This window comes from Cuculus canorus, chromosome 3, assembly GCF_017976375.1.
Source record: "Cuculus canorus isolate bCucCan1 chromosome 3, bCucCan1.pri, whole genome shotgun sequence".
NCBI classification, from domain to species: Eukaryota; Metazoa; Chordata; class Aves; order Cuculiformes; family Cuculidae; genus Cuculus; species Cuculus canorus.
The window spans coordinates 67,099,994-67,114,235 of record NC_071403.1 but is presented as its reverse complement, the minus strand read 5'-3'; the positions used below and the strand labels follow the sequence as shown (position 1 = coordinate 67,114,235).

General features: G+C 47.7%; 1 protein-coding gene across 14 annotated transcripts in view; it reads right to left on the bottom strand.

Moving 5' to 3' along the window:
• DTNB (dystrobrevin beta) overlaps positions 1 to 14,242 on the bottom strand; it is a 161,548-nt gene that overhangs the window by 89,450 nt on the left and 57,856 nt on the right. For 11 of the 14 annotated variants that reach the window (XR_008449026.1, XM_054061653.1, XM_054061649.1 and 8 more), the window contains one exon: positions 7,416 to 7,493. Coding sequence is in view for 10 of the 14 variants with exons in the window: in XM_054061653.1 (XP_053917628.1) it covers positions 7,416 to 7,493 (78 nt within the window). In the remaining 4 variants the exon portion in view is untranslated. Of the gene's footprint in view, positions 1 to 3,470; positions 3,571 to 7,415; positions 7,494 to 14,242 lie in introns of all 14 variants that reach the window. The other 3 variants (XR_008449030.1, XR_008449029.1, XR_008449028.1) reach the window with 1 other exon arrangement.

Below are 14,242 nucleotides of genomic sequence, written 5' to 3'. Positions count from 1 at the left end.
CTCAGGAAGAAATGCTTTCCTGTGAGGGTGGGGAGGCCCTGGCCCAGGTTGCCCAGAGAAGTGGTGGCTGCCCCATCCCTAGAGGTATTGAAGTCCAGGCTGGATGGGGCTTTGAACAACCTGATCCAGTGGGAGGTGTCCCTGCCAACGTCAGGGGGCTGGAACTGGACAAGCTTTAAGATCTCTTCCAAGCCAAACCATTGTATGATTCCCATCTGGGAACACAGGTGCCTGGTGGTGCCCCAGTCCACTCGAGAACACCACTTTCCAGCCTTCCTGGAGCCCCTTTCAGAACTGGAAGGCTGCTATAACCTCTCCCAGAGCTTTGTCCTTCACTCAGCTTCCCCCAGCCCTGCTGCACCACAAAACCAAGGCACAGCTTTTGGTCACCGGCCACCCAGTTACAGGTCTCAAGAACACTCATGTGCGTGGATTAGAAGAATTTCTCCCCTCTGGTCTCGGTAATTACAGTTCTGACCCTCTGTGCTCCATTCTTTTTTCTGTACTCACTTGTACGTCCAGAGGCAATTGCAGAGTAGCTCAAGCCAATTGTGAATTGGGATAGAATCTGCTAATTAATTTTAAGCAAAATGAACATAACAAAAACTTGGCTATCACTTCTCCACATCGCTCAAGCTGTATTGGTAGTGAACACAGCGTGGATGTCTAATCTCCTGTTGAAATTGTTTCATCTAACACACTTAAATATACTCTTTAATTTAAAGAAAATCAGAATGACTCTATGGGTTGGTAATTTCTTTTACTGAACTGTGATAAGGCAATGACTTCCGGAGGTCTTTAGTCCATCCTTCTCCTCAAAGAGGGATCAAACAGATGAGATAGCAGGTGTTTTCCTAAGCTGTTCCTAGAAGATGTGCTGCTGCACTGTGGGAGCTGCTCTGAAACGGATCTGCAGAACTCAACAAACTTCTAGACCTACAGTTCCCATCACTCATCTGAAATCTCCACTGCTGAGAACAACCTAGTGCTTTTTCTCTCTGCTCCCCAAGTGGACAATGAGCCCTCTCACCAGCCCCTTCCCCATAGGGACCATGGGCAGAGCTCTGCCAAAGCAGAAGACTCCTTCTATGAAAGGTCAACACCACTGTCTGCTTCAGGACTTGCCATGTGTCAACAGCCATCCCAGCATCTCTGTCCAAAAGTCAAGACAGGATGTCAGGGGGCAGTCACTGCTATGGAGCCATCGTCTGAATGATCCTAGGCATGGTGCTCCTCTTACTACAAACCCCGATCACATCATCATCTCCATTTTGTGTGGGAATTTTGGTGATTTGCATCCCAATTGTTCTCTGCTTCTCTTTTATTTCCATAGAATCACAGAATGGTTTCAGTTGGAAAATCCCTTTAAGATCATCAAGTCCAACCATCAATCCAGCCCTGCTAAGGCTGCTACCAGACCATGTCCCCAAATACGACATCTACTCATCTTTTAAACACCTCCAGGGATGGGGACTCCCTGGGCAGCCTCTGCCAGTGCTTCACAACCCTTTCAGTAAAGAAATTCCTCCTAATCCAACCTAAATCTCCCCTTGGTGCATCTTGAGTCCATTTCTCTTTATCCTATTACTGGCTACCAGGAAGAAGAGACCAAACCCTACCTTGCTAGAACCTCCTTTCAAGCAGTTGCAGACAGCAATGAGGTCTCCCTTCAGCCTCATCTTCTCCAGACTAAACAGCCCCAGCTCCCTCAGCTGCTCCTCACAAGCCTTGTGCTTTGAACCCTTCCCCAGCTCCATTCCCCTTCTCTGGAAACACTTCAGCCCCTCACTGTTCTTCTTGGAGTAAGGGGCCCCAAACTGAACAAAGTATCTGAGGTGCCCATTTTCTGTCTCTCCAAGCAGTCTTTATTAATTTCACCTAACTGATCTACAGAAGCGTTCTTGGAGGCTTGCACTCTGAAGTCTCCAGGACCTCCCTTGCATAGCATCGGTATGGAATTCACATACACGTGTTCCCTACTTCATCATACAAGCTGCCAAGGAATAAATGGAGTAACACTGAGCTGGGAACAGACCTCGTGGGATCCCACCTGATGTGGGCTCCCTCTTTTGTAGGAAAATATTGATATTTGCTTTCTCTGACTGCAATTTTTCAACACTCACTGCACCTACACACCAGCAGTCTCCACCAGTCCATGTCTACCTGCTTTATGTATGAAAACACCATATGGGAGAGTGTTGGAGGCTTTAGGAGTTGATGCATTTTAAATAAGTGCTTCCCCCTCCATCACTAGGCCACCCACCTGGGAAGGACCATCCTGTTCCCATTCTTGGATGATATTTGCTCTCAACACAGTTAAGTCAGCTATTTTCTTTCCTACCCCTCTATGTGGGTACGGACTGATTACTTTACGATGTCTTTGGAATCCGAAGGTATCCCTTCTGCTTTTGGACGTGTTCCTGAGGCCTAGAGCAACCTGATCCAGTGGAAGGTGTCCCTGCCCATGGCAGAGGGTTGGAACTGGACGGGCTTTGAGGTTTCTTCCAACCCAAACTGCTCCATGATTACTATGACTCCAGTAAAAATACTTCTTTATACGGCCTGGGACCAAAAACACCACAATGTTGAGTCTCGATACCACAATGCCACTCCCTTTTCTTTTTTTTTTTTTTTTCCTGATTAAAATAGGTTTGTTCCCTGACTATGCAGGACAAGGTCTGCAGCTTGCAGTGACCATACCAGGGAAGGGTGGTCGGCGGGGGGACACAGACACTTCAGGGAGTTCTGCTGCACATGCAACCACAGCTGTAAAATCCTAGAATCACAAACTAGTTTTGAGTGGGAAAGGATCTTAAAGCTCATCCAGTTCCGACCCCCTGCCATGGGCAGGGACACCTCCCAATGGATCAGGTTGCTCAAAGCCCCATCCAACCTGGACTTCAGCACCTCCAGGGATGGGGCAGCCACCACTTCACTGGGCAACCTGGGCCAGGGCCTCCCCACCTTCACAGGAAAACATTTCTTCCTAAGACCTCATCTCAATCTGCTCTCTTGCAGCTGAATACCATTCCCTCTCATCCTGTCCCTGCACTCCCTGATCAAGAGCCCCTCCACAGCTCTCCTGGAGCCCCTTTCAGTACTAGAAACTGCTCTAAGGTCTCCCCAGAGCATTTTCTTCTCCAGGCTGAGCAAGCCCAACTCTCTCAGCCTGTCCCTGTATGGGAGGTGCTCCAGCCCTTGAAATCATTTCCATGGCCTCCTCTGGATTCACTCCAGCAGATCTATGTCCTTCCTGCGCTGAGGACTCCAGAACTGGATGCAGGGCTCCAACTGAGATCTCACCAGAGGGGAAGAATCCACTCCCTGGCTCTGCTGTTCCCACTGCTTTGGATGCAGCCTAGGTTTTAAATCAAGCCTACTCTGATCAGACTCAGTCAGGCGTACATAGCTGCCACAAGTAGGTGTTTTGCAATGAACAAAGGCACTAAGCAGAGTCCAAGTGACAATACCTTTGCAGAGAAGTGTTTGGGTCCCACTGCGAGCCTCACGTACATCCCCAGGGGCTTGTTATGGAGAAGCATGAGTTCTGCAAGCTGAGGGCCTGAGGAGCTGGAAGGATGGAGGCAAACATTACTACCTGAGCCTAAAGCAGCCTACCCATTCCCCCCAGGTCCAGGAAGAGATAAATACCCCGTTCCTTCTTTGGAACCAGCAAGTATGGAGAGAAGCAGCCTCTTCCCTTGAACTCTTGAAGAATCTGCTATATGAAGTAATCTTTAGTGACAGGATGCTGAAAGTGGGATCCTTGAAGAGGGATGGGCAGGAGCTGGGCAAGGGATAGAAACTAATATGTGTATGGTAATCACAGATGATGGCATCTACCATGTACTTGCTGCCTATGAGTTCTCATAATGCCTGACAAAAGATGACATTTGAATCTAAGACGATTTCAGCTTTCTAAAGATACGTTCTAGTCTGGTCTACTGCCATTCCACACTTCTGTGAACGTCTCACCTCTCAGGAAGAGTAAACTGTGGGCAAAGGATGACAACTAGGATCGTTTTGCAGAATCGTGTCATTTCTTTCGTATTTATTCCAAATCTACACCAACTTCAGTGGGACTGAGGACACCCTGAACAAGTTTGCCAATGACACCAAGCTGCGTCATATGGTTGACATGCTGGAGGGTAGGGATGGCATCCAGAGGGACCTGGACAGGCTGGAGACATGGGGCTGTGTAAACTTCACAAGTTCAACAAATCCAAGGGCAAGATCCTGCACCTGCGTCGGGGCAACCCCAAGCACCAATGCAGGCTGAGTGGAGAATGGATTGGGAGCAGCCCTGAGAAGGATTTGGGGTGCTGGGCCATGAGAAGCTCAACAAGAGCCAGCAATGGGCTCTCGCAGCCCAGAAACCAACTGCATCCTGGGTTTCATCCAAAGCAGTGGGACCAGCAGGGCCAGGGAGGGAATTCTGTCCCTTTGCTCCACTCTGGAAAGATGTATGAAGCGGTGGTCTCCACATGCACTACAAATCAGGAAGTAAACTGATGAGTGAGTGCTGCACGAAGGGGTCACATGGAAAAAAAACAAGAGCAGAATTTGACTTACTCGCTGCTTATAAAGTCACCTTTAAGCACCTGCTACTCATCAGCACAGCTGACAGCACACAGTATCAGCATGAAAATCTTGTACCCTTAAACCTCTGACAATGTAGAGATCTCATTTGCTCGCTTAGTAATAAAGTATTTCTTCCCATGAGCTTGAAATACATCAGGAACTGAAAAGCGTATCTGTGAGAATTTCTCACCTCCTCCATCAGGGACCATCCTGCAGAGTATTCGGCACTGAGCTTATATTCCTCATGAGTCTGTCTCCCATGGAGACCATTGCTATGGGTAAAATGGACTGATATTTCACTCTGTGCTCTTCTTCCAGATCAGACATGATTTTTATAGATATCACAGTAGAACTCCAGCATTGCTGAGGCTGGAGAAGACTTTTGGGATCATTCGGTCCAACCCTTAACTTCACACTGCCAACCTGTCCCTAAGCACCGCATCCACACGGCTTTTAAATCCCTCCAGCAGAGACAATCTGAGAGAGGAAGAACTCTCTGAGCGGAGAGGAGCAGAAGAATAAAGTTCCCAGGACTGCGTTATTCCATGGGATGAAAAGGCCCCTCTCATGCCCACTGATGAGCACAGAAACCAATCCTGTAGTGGAAAGAGGTGAAATGCTGGTGAGCCAGAACACAACAGGGTGGCATCAGGAACTCTCCCTACCAGACACGTCAATTATAAAATCAAAGAAGGTGAAATGGACTTGATGATGTGAAATCAGAGATTTTTTAAAACATGAATTATCCAATTCAGATTACACAAATGGGTAAAACAAAGAAGTAGAAACCGAGGAATGAAGTGATCATCACCCAAGGTAACTGTTGCTGCTGAGTCAGAGCTGACAAACAGTTGTACCACTCCATTCTTGAAGACTTTTTACACAAGATGATGAGAAGGCTGCAGGAGAACCTCACAGACACTGCTACTCACGCAATGCTTCACACTTCTCGGCACAGTGGACTCCATGCCTAATAGAGACTGGAAGACAATCGGTGCCTGCTCAGCAGCAAACAAACCTGGACCCCAAGCAGAAGATGAAAGCAGAGACAAAGCAAAAGACCTTGCCCACAAGGTTGTGTGCAACCCAATCAATGAGGAGATGTTAGGGTCATATGCTTAGGGACTTCTACATGAATGCTCTGTAAAGCACTGGCTTTGGGAATTGTCTGCTTTCTCAGCCTCTTTGCTTCTAATTACACAGAACAAGGTGGATTTCATAGAATCCCCGAACAGCCCAGCTTGGAAGGGACCTCACAAGATCATCTGGTGATCTTTTGTGTGAAACGGAGCCCAGATTAGCTTATCAGATACCTTGCCCAATTGTGTCTCAAGAACTTCTTGCGACAGGGACTCTACCTCATCCCATATTTGAAGCCATGCAGTGCACTGCATAGAATCATGGAATGGTTTGGGTTGGAACGGACCTCAAAGCCCATCCAGTTCCAATCCTCTGCCGTGGGCAGGGGCACATCCCACTGCATCAGTTTGCCCAAAGCCCCATCCAACCTGGACTTCAACACCTCCAGGGATGCATGTGTGCAGTGTTTGTAGATGCCACATGGGATGACTGTACAGACAGAGTTTTAAATAGCTTTAATGTAGCCAGTTCAAACCTACATCCACAACTGATTGGTTTTGTCTTGCAAAGTAGCAGGGAAGTGCACGGATCTTTGCTTAGTGCTGTGTGAAGGATTGCTGCTGGAAATGAGGGATACAGCTTCCCTCTGGAGTGCCACCTTGTCACTAAAGCAGTGACAGAATCACAGGATGGTTTTGGTTGGAAAAGACCTTTAAAATCATCAAGTTTATCCATCAATCATCCCTGCTAAGGCTGCTGCCAGACCATGTCCCCAAATGTGACATCTACTTGTCTTTTAAACACCTCCAGGGACAAGGACTCAACCATCTCCCTGGGCAGCCTCTTCCAAAGCTTGAAGGAAAGTAAAGAAATTCCTTCTCATATCCAACCTAAATCTCCCCTGGCACATCTTGAGGCCGCTTTCCCTTTTCTGGCTACCAGGGAGAAGAGACCAACATCCACCTTGCTACAATCTCCATTTAGCAAGCTGTAGAGCAATGAGGTCTCCCCTCAGTCTCCTTTTACCCAGACTAAACAGCCCCAGCTCCCCCAGTCACTCCTCATAAAGCTTGTGCTCTAAACCTTTCCTCAGCTTTAGTTCCTCAGTCCCTGCAGGGCACATTCATTCATTCACAGCTCTGGACAAGCAACATCTCCAGTGAGGCACCTTCCTATTCTCCTTGGAGAATAAGAAAAGTGTAAATAGACAATTAATCTAGGATTTTGCATGTTTGCATTCATATGTCCACAAAATGATTTACAGATTCGTCACTAAATAAACACAAACACAAATTCAACACAAGCCCAAATGCTCTGGCAGACACGGGCAGCTTGAAAGAGCTTTAGCAGCTCAGCTGTGTTTGGAGAACAAGCGTTAACAGCAGCAACACAGTGTAGTTGTTAGGTGAAATGTCTCCAGCAGCACAGAACAACTCCTTGGGATACAGAGGAGCCTGTGACACAAGACCAGTCTTTCTCTGAACAGCTTTGGAAGTAGTGCTCCATTTAAAAAGGAAAACACAACTCTTCAGAAATTTCTTCAGTCACACTCGTGTGGTAATGCCTATTCCAATAAAAGAAAACTGCTCTCCAGAGAGAAAAAAGGAAGCTCTGTGGACAATTCCTGATGTTATGAACGCTGCACGCATGTTGTGAGGTGGCAGTGTTGGAAGAGTCTTAGTGACACACAACTCATACTTTGCGGAATTCACCTCTCCTGGATAGAAACAACCGGCACAGTGAGGCAGGCGTACCTTTTGGTAGGTGTAGGGGCTCCCGAGGACACGTGGGTCACCATGGTGTCATTCATGTTAGCCAGTGGCCTCGGAGGACTGAAATGAAAAGATTGATCCCAGTTAGTGATTTAGAAAACCAAAAGGAAACAAAATCAACATTAAGGAAAAAAAGGACATGGCTGGCTCTGTGACAACACCAGGTCAAAAAAGAACAGAAATTGCATCACATGATGACACTGCAAGAGCTCCGTCTGCTCTGGTCCAAGTGCTCTGCACAGCTCATGGGTTACACTGAAACAAAGGGCAAACTGACATTTGTGATTGCATCACTGACCTTTGGCATTGCCAAATGTGGTTCAAGCAGATGCAGGAACTGCTCAAATGAGGGCGGTTATAGAAATGTTGAAAGAAGTTAAGCACAGATTTATTACAACAAGCAATCATTTATAGAGCAGCCACAGACAACATTGGTTTGGTTCTTATATTCATAGAATCATAGAATCACAGAATTCTTTGGGTTGGAAGGGACCTCAAAGCCCATCCAGTTCCACCTCCCTGCCACTGGCAGGGACACCTCCCACCGCATCCGGTTGCTCCCAGACCCATCCAACCTGGCCTTCATCACCTACAGGGATGGGGCAGCCATGGCTTATCTAGGCAACCTGGGCCAGGGCCATTTCTTTGAGGTGACAAACAGCACCGTGAGGGATATCTCCTGCATGTGATGATGTGCGTAACACAACCACAGAAAACATCACTGGAACAAGTGACTGTTAAACTAACACAATGAATGTCTATAACAAATGTATTTTAACACACTCTGGTAAGACATGCAGTTATCCCAACCCTTCATGCTCCACATTAAGCACCAAAAATGACTGTCATGGTTCAGCTTCGACTGGCAAACCAAGAACCAAGGCAGCCGCTTGCTCATCCCTACACCCTCCGGTGGGATGGGGAGGGGAATCGACAAGAAAAGGTAAGACTCGTGGGTTGGGATAAAGACAGTTTAGTAGAAGAGCAAAGGAGGAGGAAAATAACAACACTAACAGAATATACAAAGTGAGCAATCAACCACTCACTGTCCAGATGAAAAACAATGCCTGCACGTGCTCCCATGCTGTGAACGTGGCATTGTCAAACCATGAGCCCAGCTGCGCTCTGAGGTGCCCTGCCTGGCCACCTACTCCCCCTTCTGTACTCTGAATGTGGTCTATGGCATGGGAAATCTCCTGGTCAGTCCATGTCCCCTTCCAGCTTCATGAGAAATTTGACTCTTTCCCTGCCAAATCCAGGAAATTAACCCTTTCCCAGGTAGAACCAAGACATATTCCAAAAGCCAAAGGAATCACAGAGTCACAGAATCATGGAATGGTTTGGGTGGGAAGGGACCTCAAAGCCCATCCAGTTCCAATCTCCCTGCCATGGGCAGGGACACCTCCCACTAGATCAGGATGCTCCAAGCCCCATCGAACCCAGACTTCAACACCTCCAGGGATGGGGCAGCCACCACTTCTCTGGGCAACCTGGGCCATGGCCTCACCACCCTTACAGGAAAACATTTCTGCCTAAGATCTCATCTCAATCTCTCCTCTTGCAGCTTCAAACCATCCCCCTCATCCTATTCCTGCATTCCTTGATAAAGAGCCCCTCCCCAGCTTTCCTGTAGGAAAAGAGGAGGACACATCCTTCCAGGCTGGCATATAAAAGAGACTGATTGTTTTGCTCTTTGACTGAAGACCCTACCACGCAATGGCAGACAAAAGCAAACACTTGAAATGCCCTTTGCTGAAGTATCTCACCACGTCTCCTGCTCAGAACCTTCCCATGTGTCACAAATAAGATTTGGCAGACATTCAATGTGGTACAAGGACACCAGGCTGCTCAGAGGAGAAGAGAGTCACTCCATTTACCTGGCTCGAAGCCAGGCACTGCAATAGGACAAAGAGGCACAAGACATGACCATGAAAAGCAAGCGTATCCAGGCACTGAGGTCTGGTGCCAGCAACTGTACAAGTCTACCCACTCTGGCAAAGACATAATTGAGTTTAAATGACCAAAAGGAAGGGAGGAGTGGGGGTAGAAGGTTCAAAGGAGCAAAGAAATGGTTCATGTCCTCCCTCAGTGATGGAGGATAAAGCCATTTTATTATATGGAAAATAGTCTCTATTGATAATACAACTGAAATCATCCCTCCTTGCACTGCAAGTTCTCAAAAACGATAATAAACCCAGGAGATCCCATTTAGCAAGGGGGAGGCTTAAAGCCTACCCCAGCATGGCTCATTTTCAAACCATTCCTACAGTTTCTGTCCCTCAGATCTTCAAGAACGTAGTTTGCTGGTGTGATCCCGAGACAGTTTGGCCCCATGGATATTGGTAAATGAAACAGAGCCAGGGAGTCTTCCAGTGTCCCAAAACAGGATGGTCTGCATGGTTAGGTTTTTAGCAGACCCTAACATGGCTTTGGCCCAAGTCAAACAGCGCTCTCCAAAATGATTCCTGGGAGCAGTTTGGAAGCGAGCAGGAGCCAGGAATGACTCCCAGTGAGCTGTTCAGATGCAGGAAGGTAAGGAAGATTAATAACATGGATGTGGTAGTTTAGAATCAGCTGGCTTCACTGGCAAAGAACAGCCCAGGCACATTCAAATCACAGTACATGCAGCACCATGACTTGATTGAGGGCTCATTCCTTTGACTTTCCCTCTTCAGTTCTTTCTCTGATACGAAAGCCACAAGCAATTAATGAGAAACCTGCCAGAGGCTGTGTTTGAACAGCAGTGATGATCCAGGCAAGGCCCTCTTGTCAGCAACAGCAGACAGGGAACTGACAATCACAACTCAAACCATGGTTTCTCGCACTGCTCCATCTCGCTGCCCTCAGCATCTGGAAGCTGGCACCTGCAGTTGGGTGTTTGAGATGATATCATTATGGTCCCTTCCAACGCAAACCATTCTACGATTCTATGACTCTGTGTTTTCAGATGATGGAATTGTTGAGGCTGGAAGGGACCTCTTGAGATCACAACGTCCAACCTTTCTGCTCAAGCCAGACCACCCAGAGCAGGTTCCTAATATCTCCAAGGATGGAGACTCCACCACCCCTCTGAGCAGCCTACACCAGTGTTCCACTGCCCCCACATCCTTCATCCAAAATCAAGCAGCCTTTCCTCTTTACACCAGAGGTTTTAACAGGCTGATCTGGGATGATCTGCAGAATCAGAGTGGTCTGTACCCAGGTACTTGCTAACATCAAAGGAGCTGGACTTGATGATCCTTGTGGGTTTCTTCCAACTTGAGGTATTCCATGGTTCTATGACTATACTCCTACAGATGCTCAGGAGGCAAGAGGTGAGCAAGCAGCAGCAAAGACCAGAGCATACAAGGGTCACACACTTCCTATTGGCCTTTCAGGCCCGACTTCGCACAAGCACTTGCTGTTATTGATCCAAAACAGGTGCCACTTAAAGAAAAGTCTCAAAGTGAAAGCTTTAACCCACATCAAGGCAAGAGAATATGGTTTCCATGAACACGGGTATGTACTCCAGAGCTTTGTGTGCAAATGACAAGGACTCTGGGGCCCATGATGTACAGAACACAGGGGAACTTTGCAGTACAGACATTCATTATGTTAGAGGAGGAGGGCTGGAAGGAGCAGAAAGGGACATTGTCGAATTCTGGCGGATACTGAAGCATCAGCAGCAGGCCCACAGGGCTACTTTAAATAAGATGAGAAGAAAATGGTTGTGGAACTCTTACTTAAACATTTTCCTTGCTATTCCACTCTATGTGTCTGAAAAGCTTAACAATTACTAGAATGACAGAATTATGAAATCGTTAAGGTTGGAAAAGCCCTCTCAGCTGATCTAATCCATCCCCACTGTGCCGACCAAACCATGTCCTCAAGTTCCACGGCCACACAGTTTTTGAACCCCTCCAGGGACAGGGACTCCATCACTTCCCCAGGCAGCCTCTGCCAGGGCTGAACTACTCTTTCAATGAAGGAATATTTCCCATTATCCAATCTGAATTTGCCTCGGCGCAACTTGAGGCTATTTCCTCTTGTCCCAACCTTTGTTGTTTGGGAGAAAAGCCCCATCCCCAAAACCTCCTTTCCAAGAGCTGCAGAGAGTGATTAGGTCTCCCTTTAGCCTCCGCTTCTCCAGACTAAACAGACCCAGGGACCCCAGACACTCCAAGAATCCCGGGCTCCAGGCCCTTCCCCAGCTCCATTCCCCTTATCCGGATATGCTCCAGCTCATCAAGTTCTTCCTTGGAGTGAGGGGCCCAGAACTGAATTCAGGATTTGAGGCGCACCTCCCCAGGGACCAGTGCAGGGGGACAATCCCTTCCCTACTCCTGCCGACCACACTGGCTGATCCAAGCCAGGATGCTGTTGGCCTTCTTGGCCACCTGGGCCACTGCTGGCTCATGCTCAGCTGCTGTCAACCAGCAGCCCCAGGGCCTTTTGCTTTGGGCAGCTTTCCAGTCACTCTTCCCCAAGCCTGGAGCACTGCATGGGGTTGCTGTGTCCCAAGTGCAGGACCCAGCACTCGGCCTACTCGAACCTCATGCAATTGATCTGGGCTCATGCATCCAGCTTGTCCAGATCCACCTGTAGAACATTCCTGCCCTCCAGCAAATCGACACTGCAGCCTAGTTTGGTGTCATCTGCAAACTTACTTGAAACAACTCTGGAAGTTAACTGGGTCAGATACTGACTTGCTTTGAAACTCATCAGCTCCGACATTAGTAGGTCACACCACACCACATATTTACCACAGTGAGCACCAGAGGGGTGAATTTTCTGTCCAGTATGCTCTCTATGGAAAAAGTTTGTTCTGCTCTTTAAGACAGCAATCCTTGCACTGTTATTTGCTGGATGAACTCTTATCCTCTAATTACTCAAAACTGATCATTAAATCAGTGGAAATGAAAGAATGACTTCTTTTTTTTTTTACAGCATATTATACATAATCAAAACCATAAATAAGGCCCATTATTCATTATTCAAATCTAAATAATGATCTCCTGCTGCCTTTCCTCTGACCATGTGCCTGTGTAAAGAGAATGTAAGGTCACAGAATCATGGAATGGTTTGTGTTGGAAGGGGTCTCAAAGCCCGTCCAGTTCCAACCCCCTGCCATGGAGAGCAACACCTCCCACTGCATCAGGTTGATCAAAGCCCCATCCAAACTGGCCTTCAACACCTCCAGGGATGGGGCAGCCACCACTTCTCTGGGCAACCCAGGCCAGTGCCTCCCCACCCTCACAGGAAAACATTTCTTCCTAAGAGCTCATCTCCATCTCTCCTCTTGCAGCTGAAATCCATTCCCCTCATCCTATCCCTGCATTCCCTGATCAAGAGCCCCTCCTCAGCTTTCCTGAAGCCTCTTTCAGTACTGGGAGGCTGCTCTAAGGCCTCCCCACAGCCTTCTCTTCTCCAAGCTGAACGACCCCAACTCTCTTTGCTTTTCTTTCAGGCTTTTCATAGGATCACAGAATGGTTTCGGTTGGAAAAAACTTTTAAGATCATCAAGTCTGCCACTAGACTGTGTCCCCAAGTATGACACCTAGTTGTCTTCTAAACACATCCAGGGATGGGGACTCAACCACCTCCCTGGGCAGCCTCTGCCAGTGCTTGACAACCCTTTTGGTAAAGAAATTCCTCCTAATCCACCCTAGATTTCTGCTGGCACATCTTAGGGCCATTTTCACTGGCTACCTGTTCCACACATCAGAAGCTCACGGCCAGGTCTGCAGCCATGCTGGCAGCAGCCTTTGCTGCTCCACAGCATTCTGACAGAGCAGATCTGGCCAAAGCCAAGCAGCCAGACTTAGCCCCTCGGCAGCCAATCCTGCACCGTGCAGGGCTTGGCTAGACTGGAGGATCAAGCCCACGGTTTCTCATTTCTCTTGGCAGAAGGACTTAAAAAACGAGGACTGCTCGGAGCTGTAGGCTGAAAGCTAAGCTGGAACACTGCTCACGTCCAGAGAACAGAGGTGCATTCTGGTTACTTTTGCAAAAGAATATTTGACATTATTCAATGTATACATTTTTAAAGATATGAGGCACAAATGAGAAACATATTAAATCTTTCCTTAGTGGGTTTGTTGTTTTTTCAGTCTTGGGTAGGAGTTTGGGTTAAGAAACAAGAAACTATCTCCTCCTCTTCATAACGGATGAAAGGAGGTGAAGGATGGAAAGCAGCAAGTGACAGGACAGGAGGAAATGGCCTCAAGTTGTGCCAGGGAAGGTTTAGATTGGATATCAGGAATAATTCCTTCACAGAAAGGGTTGTCCAGCCCTAGCAGAGGCTGCCCAGGGCAGTGGTGGACTCCCCATCACCGTAGGGTTTAAAAGCCATGTGGATGTGGTGGTTAAGGACAAGCTTTAAAGGTGGAATGGGCAGTGTGAGGTTAAAGGTTGGATCTTATGATCTTAAAGGTCTTCTCCAACCTCAACAATTCTGGCATTCTATAAACACTTTAACAGCCTCCCTCTGCTTTACATGAGGAAACCCTGATAATTAAAATATGCTGCTACAATGAGAAAGCGTTAGGCCTGAGTTGTTCGAGTTCTGCTTCTATTCTGAAACTATTTGAGATGAGATTCCTTGACTTACAACACCAGGGGAGTTCTGTTGTGTGGGCAGGTAGGACTGGGAGCATCTCAGTTCTGTCCAGTTTGCAGAGATAGATTCTATTTTAGCAAGAGCAGCACAACTGTTCCCTCCAGTGAGTGTGTGTGGCTGCTGTGCTGCGAGCACAGCAGGAGCCACACCGGAACATGACTCACGCTTCCGCCAAAGCAAGAGACCATGAGTGAAGGACTACGAGCACTGA